At 34.6% G+C, this 16,792-nt stretch overlaps 1 protein-coding gene across 1 annotated transcript in view; it reads left to right on the forward strand.

The window, feature by feature from the left end:
- Positions 1 to 16,792, forward strand: part of LOC142345875 (cyclin-dependent kinase 10-like) — a 95,964-nt gene that overhangs the window by 13,990 nt on the left and 65,182 nt on the right. The window contains exon 2 of the mRNA XM_075398305.1: positions 11,973 to 12,125. Coding sequence (XP_075254420.1) covers positions 11,991 to 12,125 — 135 coding nt within the window. The 5' untranslated portion in view covers positions 11,973 to 11,990. The remainder of the gene's footprint in view (positions 1 to 11,972; positions 12,126 to 16,792) is intronic.

Raw genomic sequence — 16,792 nt, forward strand, 5'->3', positions numbered from 1 at the left:
ATTTTGCTTCGTCCGGAAATGACTGTGAGCATTGTGAACATCTTTTTGCGTGAAGCTTCTGATGTCTGCTCATATTGGATTTCATAATAAGCTTCTTGCAGGAAGAACACTGTTCCTTTGGGTTAGAATTTCTGGGCATTTTCGCTGAAAATAAAAAATAAAATGTTAGATTGGAAGTGGGAAAGGAGGAGTAAAAAAATTGTTAAAATGAAAGTTGCGATGGAATAAAAATTTGTCAGAAGTTGGAATGATAAAGAATACATTGGAATAAACGTAATAAAGATTGGAATAAACGTAATTATAAAGACATAAAGACGTAATTGTGACGACATAATGACGTAATTGTGACGACATAATGGCGTAATTGTGACGACAAAATGACGTATTTATGACGACAGAATTACGTAATTTTGACGACAAAATGACGTCATTTTGACGACACTATGACGTAATTGTGACGTGTTATGATGTTATTGTGATGTTATGATTAATTTTGACTATAAAATAGTGACTAATTGCCTAATCATGTGAGAATTTTATGATGTTCAATGGTTTTTTTTATTTCAATAATTGGGTATATATTCCTTCCTCAAAAACATGTTTTAATAAAAGTAAACTTACCAGTTTCTTTTTTGGATTTAAAGCTGAAGTGAAGTGTTGTATTAGCTACTATAGGGGGAAGTTCTGGCTGGCTAAAATGATCCAGTTTAAATACAGGAGCAAAGGAAAATTTCTATTAATTAAATTTATTTGCTTACCCGCTTCAACACTGCAAGTGTTCAACTTGAAACTGGCAACAAGGAGAAAGAAACAAAGACTATCTGAAAAAAAAAGATAAATTAAACTATAATTTTGATTAACTGATTTTTAGAAGTTGTTTGAAATAATGAATGGGAGTAGTGGCTTGGGAATAGGAGTAGTGTCCTAATAAAAGCAAACTTACCAGTTTTATTTTGGACTTGGAAGCGATGTGATGTGATGCAATATCTACTATTTGGGGATATTTTGGCTGGCTAAAATGGTCCAGTTTAAATACAGGAACAAAGGAAAATTTCTATTAGTTGAAATTGTTTGCTTACCTGCTTCAACACTGCAAGTGTTCAACTTGAAACTCTTCTTGCTGCAAGGAGAAAGAAACAAAGACTATCTGAAAAAAATGATAAATTAAACGAGAATTTTGACCAACTGATTTTTAGAAGTTGATTGAAATAATGAATAGGAGTAGAGGCTAATATATGAGCAAGCCAATCTAATTTGTTATTGAGGGATTATCTTGCTAATCCCTTTCGTGTGAACAGCTTGGGTATCATGCTGTGCGGTACATTTTTGAAAATCACGTCTAACGTACGTAACTGTAAATGAGTCATCCTACCTAAATTAATATTAAAACATTATCCTGCTAATCCCTTTCGTGTGAACAGCTTGGGTATCAAGCTGTGAGGTACGTATTTGGAAATTGACATTAGTAAAGTGTAATATGGTAGGGGGTCAATGACCTGACTGATTTGCTGTTAAGTCACTATCTTGCTAATCTCCTTCGTGTGAACCGCGTGGGTATCATGCTGTGAGGTACGTTGTTGGAAATTTACATTATTAAAGTGTAAAATGGTAAGGGGTCAATGACCTTACTGATTTGTTGTTAAGACACTGTCTTGCTAATCCCTTTAGTGTGAACAGCTTGGGTGTCATGCTGTGAGGTACACTTTTGAAAATTTACATTAGTAAACTGTAATATGGTAGGGGGTCAATGTCCTGACTGATTTGCTGTTAAGGCACTATCTTGCTAATCCCCTTCGTGTGAACAGCGTGGGTATCATGCTGTGAGGTACACTTTTGAAAATTTACATTAGTAAACTGTAATATGGTAGGGGGTCAATGACCTGACTGATTTGCTGTTAAGGCACTATCTTGCTAATCCCCTTCGTGTGAACAGCGTGGGTATCATGCTGTGAGGTACGTTTTTTTGGAGATCTAGTAAACCGTACGTAAGTGTAAATGAGTCACCCTATCTAATTTAATATCAAAACATTACCTAACTAATCCCCTTTGAGAGAACAGCTTGGGTGTCATGCTGTGAGGTACGTCTTTGAAAATTTACATTATTAAAGTGCAATATTGGAATGAGTAAATGACCTAATTTAATATTAAGGGATTAACTTGCTAATGCCCCTCGTGTGAACAGCTTGGGTATCAAGCTGTGAGGTACTTCCTTGGAATTTGAGCGAAAATGGGCTATACCTAATCTTAATACATAGGTACTTCCTTTTACCCCCCCCCCACTTTTGCGCACGATATACTACTGGCTATTATTGTATTTCTGATTTTGATTTTACGACTCAAAATGAGTAAAAGAGTGGTATTCTTTAATTGGTCCAGTGTCGGTGAAATGCGATTTAAAAGTCATTAAATTACGTGAAAATAAGGGGTTTTCATCTACTTGCTGAACTAAAGACAAAAGCAGAGAGTAGTTTTTGAAGGAAAATGACTTCTGCAATCTTATTAATAGCCGCGTCCTCAATTCCAGGCGGCTATTATAGCGCTCCTAATTTTTTTACAATTCAATATTGTATTGGTGCGCTGTCTTTTTACGACTCGAAGAGGAGTATTGGAGAAGTCCTTTTTTAATCAATTTTATTGGAGTGATTTTTGAAGCGGGAAATTAAACGCGTGAAAAAATTTGGAGCGATTTTGTTGCTGAACAAAATGAAGAGTGGAGCGAAAAGAGTGGTTTTTTTTCATATCGCTGTTTTCTAGAGAGCGAGAAATTGAGGTGTGAAAAAATTTTCTCTAAGCGAGTGAAATTTTTTGTTCACGTGCGGCATTTTAAAGCAGTTTTTTCCAATTTTTTGGTTAAGAGGTTTGGTTGTGATTTTCTTTTAGTTTTAGGCTGGTGTTGGTAGTGGTTTGAAGGTTTCTGGAAATTTATATGAATTTTATGCTAATTCGGAGGTTTTTTATGTATACTGCTGATTTTTGGGCTAATTTCTGCGAATTTTTGACTTTTGTTTTGTTTTACTGCCTCAAATGGGTTTTGAAAAGAACCCTATTACTTGAGCAATTTTTTGTTAACAAATAGTTGCAGTTTTGCGGTTAGGAAGCAATTTTTTTTTTTGAGAAATATGACGAAAAATAGCGAAAATTGGAACCATTTTTCTTAATTTTTGGCAGTTTTTAGTTTTTTCTGTTCTTTATATAAATTTCTGATCCTATTATGACTTGCATATTGTTTTGCGAGCATCTGGATACCCTATTGGCTGAAAAGAGTTTTTCTTTGGATTCACGTGCTTTTTTAATATTAAAAAATTTATTAATTTTCAGTGTTTTAGTCAAAGTTGCTCGTAAGAGCTTATTTTTTTCATGATTTGGCTTCACGTATTTTTAATACTTCTCATAAGTGGTTTTAGTAGGTACTAGTTGTGTTGATGAACTAATATTGAGATAGTTATTTCGGGGTCTCAATTGATGACACATTTTGATCAGATTTTTTATCATATTTTAATAGATTTTATTTTTGACTTTTTTTAATGGTTTTGTTTCAAGATACTCCTAAAGTAGTGGAGGCACGATTTGTTTGATGAGTAGTTGGATGGCATTTAAATGGATTTTTTTGATTAAGAGGTTTGGTTGTGATTTTCTTTTAGTTTTAGGCTGGTGTTGGTAGTGGTTTGAAGGTTTCTGGAAATTTATGAATTTTATGCTAATTCGGAGGTTTTTCATGTATACTGCTGATTTTTGGGCTAATTTTTGCGAATTTTTGGCTTTTGTTTTGTTTAACTGCCTCAAATGGATATTGAAAAGAACCCTATTACTTGAGCAATTTTTTGTTAACAAATAGTTGCAGTTTTGTGGAAAGGAAGCAATTTTTTGTTGAGAAATGACGAAAAATAGCGAAAATTGTAACTATTTTTCTTAATTTTTTGCAGTTTTTCGTTTTTTCTGTACTTTATATAAATTTTGATCCTATTATGACTTGCCTATTTTTTTGCGAGCATCTGGATACCCTATTGGCTGAAAAGAGTTTTTCTTTGGATTGACGTGCTTAATTAATATTAAAAAATTTATTGATTTTCAGTGTTTTAGTCAAAGTTGCTCGTCAGAGCTTATTTTTTCATGATTTGGCTTCACGTATTTTTAATACTTCTCATAAGTGGTTTTAGTAGGTACTAGTTGTGTTGATGAACTAATATTGAAATAGTTATTTCGGGGTCTGAATTGATGACACATTTTGATCAGATTTTTTTATCATATTTTAATAGATTTGATTTTTGACTTTTTTAATGGTTTTGTTTCAAGATACTCCTAAAGTAGTGGAGGCACGATTTGTTTGATGAGTAGTTTGGTGGCATTTAAATGGATTTTTTTGATTCAGAGGTTTGTTTGTGATTTTCTTTTAGTTTTAGGCTGGTGTTGGTAGTATTTTAAAGGTTTCTGGAAATTTATGAATTTTATACTAATTCGGAGGTTTTTCATGTATACTGCTGATTTTTGGGCTAATTTTTGCAAATTTTTGGCTTTTGTTTTGTTTAACTGCCTCAAATGGATATTAAAAAGAACCCTATTACTTGAGCAAGTTTTTGTTAACAAATAGTTGCAGTTTTGTGGAAAGGAATCAATTTTTTGTTGAGAAATATGACGAAAAATAGCGAAAATTGGATTTATTTTTCTTAATTTTTTGCAGTTTTTCGTTTTTTCTGTTCTTTATATAAATTTCTAATCCTATTATGACTTGCCTATTGTTTTGCGAGCATCTGGATACCCTATTGGCTGAAAAGAGATTTTTTTTGGATTTATGTGCTTTTGTAATATTAAAAAATTTATTAATTTTTTCCAGTGTTTTAGTCAAAGTTGTTTGTTTTTTGGCTACATGGTTTGGTAATACAAACTTAAATACCCAAATGATGCTATTTTTTGCTATTTTTTTGATGTTTTAGTTTTTGCTAGTTTTTTTGATGTTTTAGTTTTTTAGTTTTTCAATAATAATGGGTCAATGAAACGATCATGAAATGGGTCGATGGCTCTATAAATAGTATATAGAGACAATGAATTGATTTTGAGAATATTAATATCAATAAATTTGTTGACTTTTCATTATAACTTGCTAATTTTTTTCAGTTTTTTAAATTTGTTGTCACTTTTTGAGTTATTCGATGTTTAGGGTTCAATGAGAATTCTTTGTTTAAACTTGGTTTAAACTTGGTTTACTTATCATTATTTAGAGACATTGAAATGATATTGAAGATATTAATATCAGTAAATTTAGCGACATTTCTTTAGAACTTGCAATTTTTTAGTTTTTGAGAAATTTGTTGTCATTTTTGTGGAGTTATTTTATCTTTAGGTGTCAATGAAACTTTTTATGGCTTAAACTTGGGTTAGTGATCAGTATCTAGAGACATTTAATTGATTTTGAGATTTTGAGGATATTAATATTTGTAAATTTAGCGATTTTTAATATAATTTGCCAAAGTTGTTCAGTTTATGTGAAATTTGTCGTCAATTTTTGTTTTTCAATCTTTAGGGGTCAATAAAATTTTTCTATGCCGTGGGCTTGGGTTACTGATTAGTTTTTCGAGACATTGAAATGATTTTGAGGTTATTGCTATCAGTAAATATAGCGACTTTTTATTATAACTTGCCAATTTTTTTCAGTTTTTGATGTCATTTTTGTGATTTTCATTTTTTGAGTTGTTCGATCTTACGGGTCAATGAAACTTTTTTATGACTTGGAATTTGTTTGCTGATTAGTATCTGGAGTCATTGAAATGATTTTGAGAATACTAATATCAGTATACTTAGCGACTTTCTATTATAACTTGCTAATTTTTTTTGTTTAAAAAATTTTTGTCATTTTTTGAGTTTTTCAATTGTTTGGGGTAAATAAAACTTTTTTTGTGGCTTGGCTTTGTGATTGTCGTTAGTCTTTGGAGACAGTGAAATGTATTTGAGGATATTAATATAGTAGAATCAGCGACTTTTCAACTTATTTTGGCTTTTTTTTTGCGTTTTTTGTCAAGTTTGTTGTCATATATTGAAATTTTTTAAAATCTATTGAGGTCAATGAAATTTTTGGCTCAGAAACGGTTACTGGATCGTACTCGATTTAAATAAATAGTTCCGCTGACATTTTTCTAAATGTTTCTTAAATAGTTCCGAATATCATTTTTTTAAATGTTTCGTCCTCCATGGGCGAACGAAAATTTTTAAGGGCTTTAAAATAGATAACTGAATAATTTGTAGAGACAATGAAATATTTTGGAAAATATTGGTATCACGATTTTTAGCAAATTTTCAATAAAAATTGCAGTTTTAAATTTTTAATTTGTTTAATTTTGGTTTTTTTTTGAATGTTTGATCTTTAAAGGCCAATGAAACTTATGGCGTAAACACAAGTAACTGCAAGATATAATTATCAAGAATTAAAATTTGTTGGTATTGCATTTCATCAATTCTATTATTTCATTTTCAATATTTCAATTTTTATTTCCAGGTTTTTTCATATAATGTGCTTTTGTTGATGGGTATACTTAAATGGTTAAAATTTGGCTTTAGGAATTTAGCTTCAAGAATTTTTAGCAATACCAAATTTTTCGGTTTTTAGTTTTTTTGAGACTCTGTTAGGCTGTCGTTATTCAATTGGTCTGCTGGTCAGGTACAGTAGTTTTTCAGTCCATTCTTTGGATTGTATTTCAGAACTTGTCCTGCTATGTTTTTTTTACTTCGTCTTACAGATTTTTGTTTTGTCTTACCCTGACTTCTTGGAATTGACTTTTTCAATGACTTACCTCACTCAAAAAATGACTTCTGAATTCACTTATGGAACTTTAAGTTTGAACATTTACTTAGGTCAATAGTGTGCATCTAAGTAGTGCCAAACATATATGCCCTAATTCTTGATTATTAGAGTCTTGAGTTTTTGATTTCGAATATTAAATTTGGGATCTTCTCCGTCTGTGCACTCAGTACATTATGCGCCCCCCAAGACAGAGCACGTGTCATTAGATTGTAAGTCATTATGTAAAAATTATTGAACGTGCATCTGAGGTGTGCAAATAATATGCGCCCACTAAGCTGAGGGGGTTTAAACGGAAAAGATCCTAATTTTGAAAAGCCCTATTAGGGCTTTCTCAGATCTTATGTGTCTCATAAAAATGACAGTCCAAAGCTAACCCAAAAAGTCTAGTGCTAGTGGTCTATTTAAGGACTGGTGGTCGATCTGTCTATCTAATCTCTTTAGTTGTTTCAATTCATGGAAGGCCCCACGCGTCTATCGCGGCTATTTTCCGGCAATCTGCCGGCTATGTTTAATTTAAAATTGAGACTGCAAGCTCTCAACGAATTTCAATAAAAGTTACCTAAGCTGTATAATTATAAGGTTATATTGATTGACAGATTCTGGTGTTTCAAATTTGTTTTGCAAAAATTGAATTTGAAGTCAGAAGTTTCGTTTGTCTAGTTAAAAGCGGTCATGTCTTTTGGTCAGAGTAATCTTTCTGGCTGCTAAGCTGTAAGCTGAGCGTAGATTTGTAGCTTTATTGCGGTTTTCTTTGTGTGTTTTGTATCGTTGTCTGACTCTTTTGGATCCTCTCCGTTTGTGCCCCCACCTCAGCTCAGTGGGTGTATATAATTTTCAAACCGCAGGCGCCGGTTCTAAATTTCTACATAATGATTTACTATGTAATGGCACGTGCTCTGTAACGAGTGCAAAACGTACAGGGAATTCACGGAAAAGATTACTCTCTTGTTATTAATGGCCCCCACGCGATAGAGGAGGCTACTATTGGCTTTAACAGGATTCATTTTATTATCAGGATTTCTGTTCCGACCATATGACGTCGCAATCATTTTAAAGCTGCTTTTCGTTCATGCAATTTCAAAGTGCATTGCGTGCGTGAAGTCATTTTTCACTAGAGAGTTTTTTTCGTTCATTCGGGTGACCAAGTTTATGGTCACATGATACCGCACTCTCAAAAATGACTGTCATTCTGAAATGGATATTTCTTTACTTTGATTCAAAGAGATAAGGTCAAGAGATTGCATGTCAATCTAATTGCAGGGTATTTGAGGGCAGCTAATAGAAGCAAAATATAGCATCTCAGCATTCAAAAAAGTTTCATTTTTGGTCTGCTTCATAACTATCTTTTTGAAACTGCAGATCTACGAAGCTATTGCGTTTATTTTCTGGCAATCTACCAGCTATGTTACTTTTGTTCCAGGATTTTCTAGAGTCTTCCTTCGTTTTACTTTTTGATTGACATTTTCACGCTCGATTTTTTTCTTTTTTGGCTGTTCTGAATTGAAAATTTCAATGCGAAGGCGGTGTCTCTTGAGTGGTAAAGATTTCTGGCTGTTATCCGAAAGATCAGGAGTTCGAACTTCTCCCCTGGTGGAACTTTTTGCGCACAAAAATATTCTCAGGCATACACCCCCCCCCCTTTTGAATTAAATTTAGGTGTGGGCGATAATTTTTTTGCCACTTATTTTTGTCTGTTTCTATCTGTATTTATGGCACGCGAGTCTATTTTGCAGCTATTCTGGCAATGTACCGACTATGTTTACCTAAGGGTCTTTTTCCCGGGCCTTTATGTAATATTTCGGCTTTTTTGTGATTTTGGCGTTTGATGTTTATAAGAGATTTCCGTACTCTTCCGGCTCCTCCAGTTTAGAGCGCGTTTCTGTGCAACTAGTCTCCATCAGGTTTATTGAAGAAAAAATGTTAAATTCGTTTTCCGTAAATTTTGTTCCTGTTTAATTGCTCTCAAAATATAGCAGTTATATTAGTCCTGAGTTCTTGATCGCTTGAATGACTTTTTGTTCGGCCGTTTTGACTTTTCGTCCTCAAAATTGGAATAGACAAGTTAAGCCCAGAGGAAGTTTACTTACTGATTCGTTCTCTGAGAGCTTAATTCGTTATTTGTCTCTAAATATGCAATTAACTTACCGGAGAGGCCCACTATTTTGGCAACCCACATCACTTCAATCCCCTCGCCAATAATTCGACCCTTCAATCAACTCCAATGTACATCGTTCCAACCGCTACTCAACACGTGTGTTCTTTATCGAAAAAGATGTTCGTGAGTTCAATAGCCGCCCTCAGCTTCTCAAAGGCTTTTATTTAGGCGATCACCTTCTTTACAATTCAGAGTTTTTTGTATTGGGGCGCTGTTCTTTTTTAATATCTGTTTACTTATTTTCATGAGTTGGGTTTGAAATGTTGATTTTTGGTCGCACCGAAACGGATAGTGGAGCAAAAAGCGAGTGGTTTTGGGGCGTGAATTCTTTTAGCTCAATTTTTAGAGCAGATTGAGAAAAACAATGTGAACAAAAGCTGCTTTCTTTCTAGTTTGGCTCACATGCGACACTATGACGTTGATATTCTTTTTTTATCATTCCGATTAGATTTTTTCCAAATTGTTTTTGCAATCTATTTACGGTTTAATCTAGGTCTAATTTTAATTTGAAACAATAAAAATTCAAATTCTTTTAGGACTTGTCATGCCATAGTTTTTCCTTATTGATCGAAATTTGTTTTGATTTACTTCAGTTCACAACTTTTTCAGCTTTTAGGCGAACGCTTTTTGACCTCTCGAGGCGAGTTTCATTTTTCTTGTTCTGCTCCAATTGTTTTTGATCACCTGGCAGAATCTCCCCCAAATCTACCTATTTTATCTGCGCCTAAATAACCGCTGCCCCCCCCCCCTCCCAAAAAAACCCTACCTATCCTCTCTAACACCGACCTGTTCCCCATTACCCCTCGAAAACCCAGGCCCTATCAACCGCGGTCCCGGCGTCTCACCACTCCAATCAGACACTCCTAATGCAAAAGCTGTTTCTTTATTTTGTTTTTTGACATTTATATTGGTCATCATTTAAACGGCAGCACCTATGTCTTTTGAGCCAGCTTTCATAGCTACTCTTTTACAATTCAGAGAAATGGAATTGTTTAAGGGTTCTGTCTTTCTAAGCTCTGTTTGTAGGTTTTCATGAATTTTGTAGTCAATTAAATGGATAATTTTAGTCGCGTCAAAACACAAATGGAGCGAAAAAGCGAATGGATTTGCGGTGCGAATTTTTGTCACTCGAATTTAAAAGCAGAGTGAAAAAATGTTTTTTAAACAATTTTTAGCTTCGTTGCTCGTTGCTTTGCTTACATGCGGCGGTCTGACATCAATCTTTACTGTCTTTTGATATCGGATTTTTTTCTATGTGAGTTTTCCCATCCTATCATAGTAGATTTTACGTCTAGTTTTTTGTTAAGCAAAAAATAATTTCTGAATTGTAGGTCAGGACTTGTCCTGCGATCTTTTTAAAATTATTTTTATTGCCATTCCATCATGTATTTCATTTGAGATAAATTACGAAATTGATGCTCGATTTTGGATTTATCTCTGTTTCTACTAAATAGATTTCAAGTCCAGCGACTGGAATTACGGAATGTAGTGAATTTGGTCATGGTTTATCAAAAAAATCCAAAGAAATGGGTAAACCAATAAAGCCTGGTCATTAAGTCCTAGTGAACGGGTTTAGCAAAGTTCATTAGAGCGATTGCTTTTTATGATATCAGTTTAGGCTCGGTAGCCTTCAGTTTATAACAGCGGCACTCATATATCTTCTGAGCCAGCTTTTATAGCGACTGTTTTTGCAATTCAGAGAAATGGAATTGTTTAGGGTTGTCTTTTTCTATGATCTGATTATAAATTCTCAAGATTTTTAAAGTCAAAATGAAGGTATAATTTTGGTCGCGTCGAATCACGAATCTGGTTTTCCGGCGCAAATTTTTGTCACTCAAATTTTAAAGCAAAGTGAGAAAATGGTTTTTAAACATTTCGCTTCCTCGTTAGTGGTTTTTTTGTTTACATGCGGCAGTCTGACTTCGATTTTCACTGTTTTTTTTTCGGTCTTTTGTTGTCGGATTTTTTTTCTATGATTTTTCCCCATCCTTTCATAAAACATGTTAATTCTGGTTTTTTAAGTCAAAAAATAATATCTTAATTGTAGGTCAATACTTGTTCTGCTATTTTTAAAAATTATTTCAATCATTGATCGTGTTTTTCATTTGAAATATATCACGAACTTGATTTTTGACTGATCTAACTGTTTCTACTAAATAGATTTTAATCCATCGACTCAATGAATTACGCAATGTAGTGAACTCATCGATGAAAAATCAAAAGAAACGGGTAAACCGATAAAGCCTGGTCATTAAGTCCTAGTGAATGGAGTTATCAAAGTTCATTAGAGCGATTGCTTTGATATGAGTTTAGGCTCTAGCCTTCAGTTTTGAAGCCGATTATAGCAAAGCTGTAATCCATCTTAAACTGCAAACAAAATAAAACTTTTCGAGACTTAGAAAAAACCTGTCAATTTGTATGTTCCTCTGTTTCAATCCCAATAGTCCAATAGGGAGTCAACGGCGGCTACTTTCCGGAAATTTGTCGGCTTTGTTTACAGTTTTTCATCCCATAGTTTCTTTTCGAGAGTTTAAGCTTATTGCTTTCAAAAGAAGTTTGTAGCAATTATATTAGTCCTACGGTCTTTTTTAATGCGCTGTTTTGCTGGACGGATTGTTTTCTAACCTTTTTTTCTAACAGGAACGTTCTCTGATAGCTTTTTGGTTTGTATGTATTCGATTCGCCGAATCTGTTTTGTAGACATAAATTCGTCGTTTATCAGAATTTGATTTTGTATCTTTTGTTTTTTCGTTTCTTGAAAATAAGTGGAATTATTAAAAACTGTCTAAATTAAGTAGTTCGAAGTGACGTTTCACTTCGATTCATTTCGTAAGTTTTCTGGTTATGTTTTTTAACTTCGACAAAGAAAATTACTTGTTAAACAAGCTGAATTCTGTAAAATTGTGTAATACAGCTAAAAGTGCTGGGCAAATTAGAACTTGAAATTTTTTTTTCAATCACCAGGAACAACGTTAATTACGGCTATTTTCCGCAATCTACTGGCTATGTTTTTATTGTTCGTAGAAAACAGTGTCGAAAAGCATGTTTCTGAATCACAAGACTCTTCAGCAACAGGAACATCATCAATTGAATATTCCTATTCACCTGGTTCCAATAGTTATAGTACAGCGTACGAGACTTCTACGGCGACTAGTACGACCACCTATTCCACATCAGGTTAGTTCGTCACACGATCGAAATCACATTCCTTCGAACCATTATATGGTGAATATAAATGATCCAAATGGTACTTAATTTTATAGCTGCGTAGCCGAGCTATTATTGTTAATCGGATAACAGTGCTTGTTTCAACTGTACTAGTATTTGTGTGTCGAGAGGCCTTTTTGATCGTCTGATAAAAAATATTATACTTTAAGGCGGAATTTTGAGCTATTTTGCGCTTTTGAACTCTTTAGTAGTTTTCTAATCTTATTCCTTTTTAAAACCATCTGGGGTGTTTTTGGTTGATTTTTTTAGTGACTTAGTTGGTCTTTCGATTGAATGGATTTTACATTTCAAACGTGTTTCCTAAAAAAAATAGGTCAATTTTAAAAATAAATAAGGGGTCTTTTAAAAGAAATCTCCTCCCCTAAATGCTAGTTGGTTAACTCGGGGGCAGCAAGTCAACTCTTATGTATATTCAAAAATCCTGACAGAGGTAAAAAAAATTAAAGCATCAGAAGCGAAAGATAAAGAACGTGACAAGCATCAGAATTATAATCGAAATAGATATGATAAATTGCAGTCAAAATATAATGTGTAGTGATTTTGAATCAGATTAAGAAAAAAAAATAAAAAAACATTTAGGAGAGGACAGCAGTCTCCTTTCCCCTACAATGGTTCCTGACGCTTCTACTGAGGAGCGCCGGCGTCTTAACCGTGCGCCACGGAGGCAAAGCAGGGAGCAAGGCATAAGCGCGACACAGATTTTTGTCCTAATGTACGTGATCACGTCAGAATGTGAATCTTTATTATCGCTGATCCTGGAAGCCAATCTCTGTATGGCTTTTGACCCTGACAGACCGGTGTCACCTTTACATGCGAAGATAAACGAACGGAAAGTAGCTTTCTCGACTTCCATTAGTCGTTGCTCCTAATTCAACTTCTTGATGAACGCGTGATATTTGTAGGAATCCGTTATGCTTCTTGAGCAACTTTTGGCATCCGGATTAAACACTTTCACAGCAAAAAATATTCTGCTGAAACTTGATTCACCGAAGCCATTAGCTTTGATATTTAGTTTAGCGTCGTCATCAGTAGTTGTACTTCTATTTTTGAAATTCTCACCTTGCAAAGTCTGAATACAGGGCTTCGACATCAGGGCAGACATCATTGAGCAGGTTGGCAAAAGTCACGGATGTCATTGTGTCTGATGCCCGTAAAACGCCCTTCTGGGCAATTAAGAGCACGCGCTTCATTAAAAATTTCTCTACAGCGCATAATGATAGCAATTTTACGGGATGGGATCTCATCCGTATTAGGGCAATTTCATCTCTAAACTCTCGCTTGGTCAAATTGAAATGATATATTTTCAATGGAAGTGCTTTTAGCCCGCATGATCCTCCTTTTGCCGTAGCAAAATCTGGAGATTGAGCCCGTTTTTCTTCGAGATCTTTCAACGTTAACATTTTCGCTCCAGCCTGTTCCTTCTTTTCTGAAGGATTTGTTCCTGGTCAAACGGCATCTACAGTCTTATGATTCTGTAACGGCTCAAATATCTCAATAGATCTTTCATCGTTTTTCCTGTTTTCCCACTGTTTTACCGGATGAGAGAAAACCTTCCGATAATTGCCACTGTAAGAGGGATGGTTCAGCATTGAAGGTACAAGAGTTTGGAGTAGTCATAGCAGTAAAAGTCAATTTATTGTTGAGGTACATTTGTCACATCTATTCAGGTTCACTGCAGTCTTTGCAAATGAAATTTGGATGGCGATCATTTTATTTGACATTTAGTCTGCATTTTTAGGGACAGTTACCACTGCATTTATATGCATAAATATGACGAAACCGCAGCACCAAACTCCTACGCCTCGGTGGTGAATATAACAATTAGAACAATGGGTTTGAGTATCTGACTATTTAAGAGGGAGGCTGTTCACCCTGTATAAATAATTGATATAGATAAATCAAACAATGCATGTAATTCATTGCAAAAAGATGTCACACTATGCAGATATAAGTTAAACAAATAGATACCGTAGAAATATAAATGAATACCATCTTGACAGAATACCATCTTGAGTATCTGACTATTTAAGAGGGAGGCTGTTCACCCTGTATAGATAATTGATATAGATAAATCAAACAATGCATGTAATTCATTGCAAAAAGATGTCACACTATGCAGATATAAGTTAAACAGATAGATACCGTAGAAATATAAATGAATACCATCTTGACAGAAAGAAGACTTGCTTAAGAAAAATTATGGCGAAACAATTTTGTTCTCTCACAGTATTTTCTCAGTGGTCTCTTGTGCTTTCGGTGGTCTCTGGAGTCTCCGATCCCCGGGTTTTGTGTGCTCCCTGGTGTCTGTCGCCAATCGGCCAGGAAAGGACATCTAACCACCAGGTTGTACTTTTCATACTTACGCGTAATTTATATCTTTTTAAATTTTGTACATATATAGGAACAGAACCAAGGGAACATAGAAAGCCCGGGGATTGGAGACCACCGATAGCACACAACACCACTGAGAACACAGAAAGAACATTGAGGGCAAGGGCACAGCGAAACACTAATGGCAAAACTTGAGCTTGTTTCTAAAATCCCTCAAGGGCTCTCTGCCACAGACAGGCAGACCACGAGAATAACGTATCAATTAAATAAGCTTATCAACAATTAGTCTTTTTTCATTTTTTAATCAATTGTTTTGCCTGTTTTCGTCCTTTTAAAGTTTTTTTCTCTTTCTTCTAAATTAAGCTTTTGGCATTAGCTTTTCTTGTTCACTATTTAATGTAGAGCTATTGTATAGGTATTGGTACTCAAGAGTTCTTACATCGCAATTTTTACGGAAAAATTATAAATTTGTATTTTTCTATTTTTGTTTGCCTTTGTTGTTTGTGTTATCTTACTGGAGTTGCGTAGAGACAATTTTCTAGTTTCTGGTTGATTTAGTGACAAGTATTTCTGTTTTTAGTCAATTGTTTTTTGTCGGAATGGAGCTTGCAGTGCCTCTCATTAGTCAATTCTTTAAGAATGTTGTTCCTATTACTCTTCACCTCTGTTTTATTTGAGTTTGTTGCCTACTTTTCAGTTGTGCGCAATCTTCGGTTATGTGTGGACCTTATTATTTTCGCAACTTTAATGTTATCTTTCCCTTGTAAGTTAGCATGAGCTCTTGGCCGTGAAGTTCTAATGGCCTTGATAGTGGTAGCAGTTATTTAATGGGCGTTTATAAATAATATCCCAAGACTTTTATATCCACGCTACAGCTGTTTTCTGCATTTTCTCAATATGTTTCATCTGATTTATTTGGCTTCCAGATCCAAGAGGCATACAAAATTTCTCCCACTGCGCATCCAGTACAGGAATTTAGTTTCGGACTACAGCTTTCTGCTTCGGATATTTTTTTGGGAAACAAGCGCTTCCGAGCCTTGCTGTGTCTTTTCTGCATTTGCTTTCCCGTATAAGTTATTTGCAAACCTAGGTCTTTTTGTCGCAATGTTTGTTCGATTTTTTCTTTATTTGAGGTTGCTTCAAAAGATTGGGTGTTTGATTGGCAGAAGGTGGCATCTTATTTCTTACACCTATTTTCGAATGAATGGATATCGCCATTTAAAGATTTTCGATCTGTTGACTAATTTGAAGTCATCGGCATAATCATATGCTTCACTCATCAGTATTGGAGTCACGTCCCAAGAGTTACCGCACCAGTCCGATCAGACTTGTCTATTAGTAGATTTTGTATAAGTGTTTCCAGTAGTTTTGAAACATTACACAAGGCATTTATTGCTGGGTAGTTTTCGGCTGAGACCTTGTCAACGTCCTTTTAGATTTTCGCTTATTTTACAAATTTTGGAAATACGCTGATATTCTCACTGCATCTCTTGTTTCTTCTGAAAACACGTTTTTTAGTGCAAACCTTTTGTGTCATTGGGACCGGTAATTATGGAAAACTTTTTAAGTGTTACATGCCTTGTAAAATAAAAAAAATATTAGAATAATCAGTTGCGAGTTTTTTTAATCAAGGTTGAGCTTATTAGTGTTTCTAGTTTAAATCCAAAAAGATTTCAACAATAAATTTCCAATTTTTGAGTACTAAAGTGTACTCAGTTATTTGGAACGATTGGAGGGACATCGGAGATAAATTATTGGTTGAGGACCGAACGCCCTGTCGGCCAATATGGCTGCAGACAATAATTTTATACCTGAAAATTTTAATATTTCAATGTCTGCCGAAAGAGGTTTTTATCATGGTACTAAATTATATCTTCTTCAAAACGAAAACAATTTGTTTTTACAGTTGTTTCTCATCGGAGATAGCGGAGGGACATCGGAGATAGCGTTTAAGAATCAAAACTTTATCCGTTTGATGAGTTTTTTAATATGGAGCGATACTGCATGGAGCGATGCGATTGAGTTGTCAGTTCCATATTTTTTTGCTGATGATTGATTGCCAGGTATGTCGTCTATCTCTGGAACTTACTCGAAGGTGACCACAGATTCTATCAGTACCGACTCTGTATCAGGAGTAGGGATCAGCTTCGATGCAACCCCTGTTACTGATAGCTCACTGTTGGTTTCCAGCAGCTCAGCGTCATCTGATTATTCCGCGGAATAAGCGAACAAGTAAACAACAGTTTTTTAGAAACACATAATCTGGTCAAAATACGTATTGGAAA

Source organism: Convolutriloba macropyga, chromosome 9, assembly GCF_964194025.1.
Source record: "Convolutriloba macropyga chromosome 9, txConMacr16.3, whole genome shotgun sequence".
In the NCBI taxonomy this organism is placed as follows: domain Eukaryota; kingdom Metazoa; phylum Xenacoelomorpha; order Acoela; family Convolutidae; genus Convolutriloba; species Convolutriloba macropyga.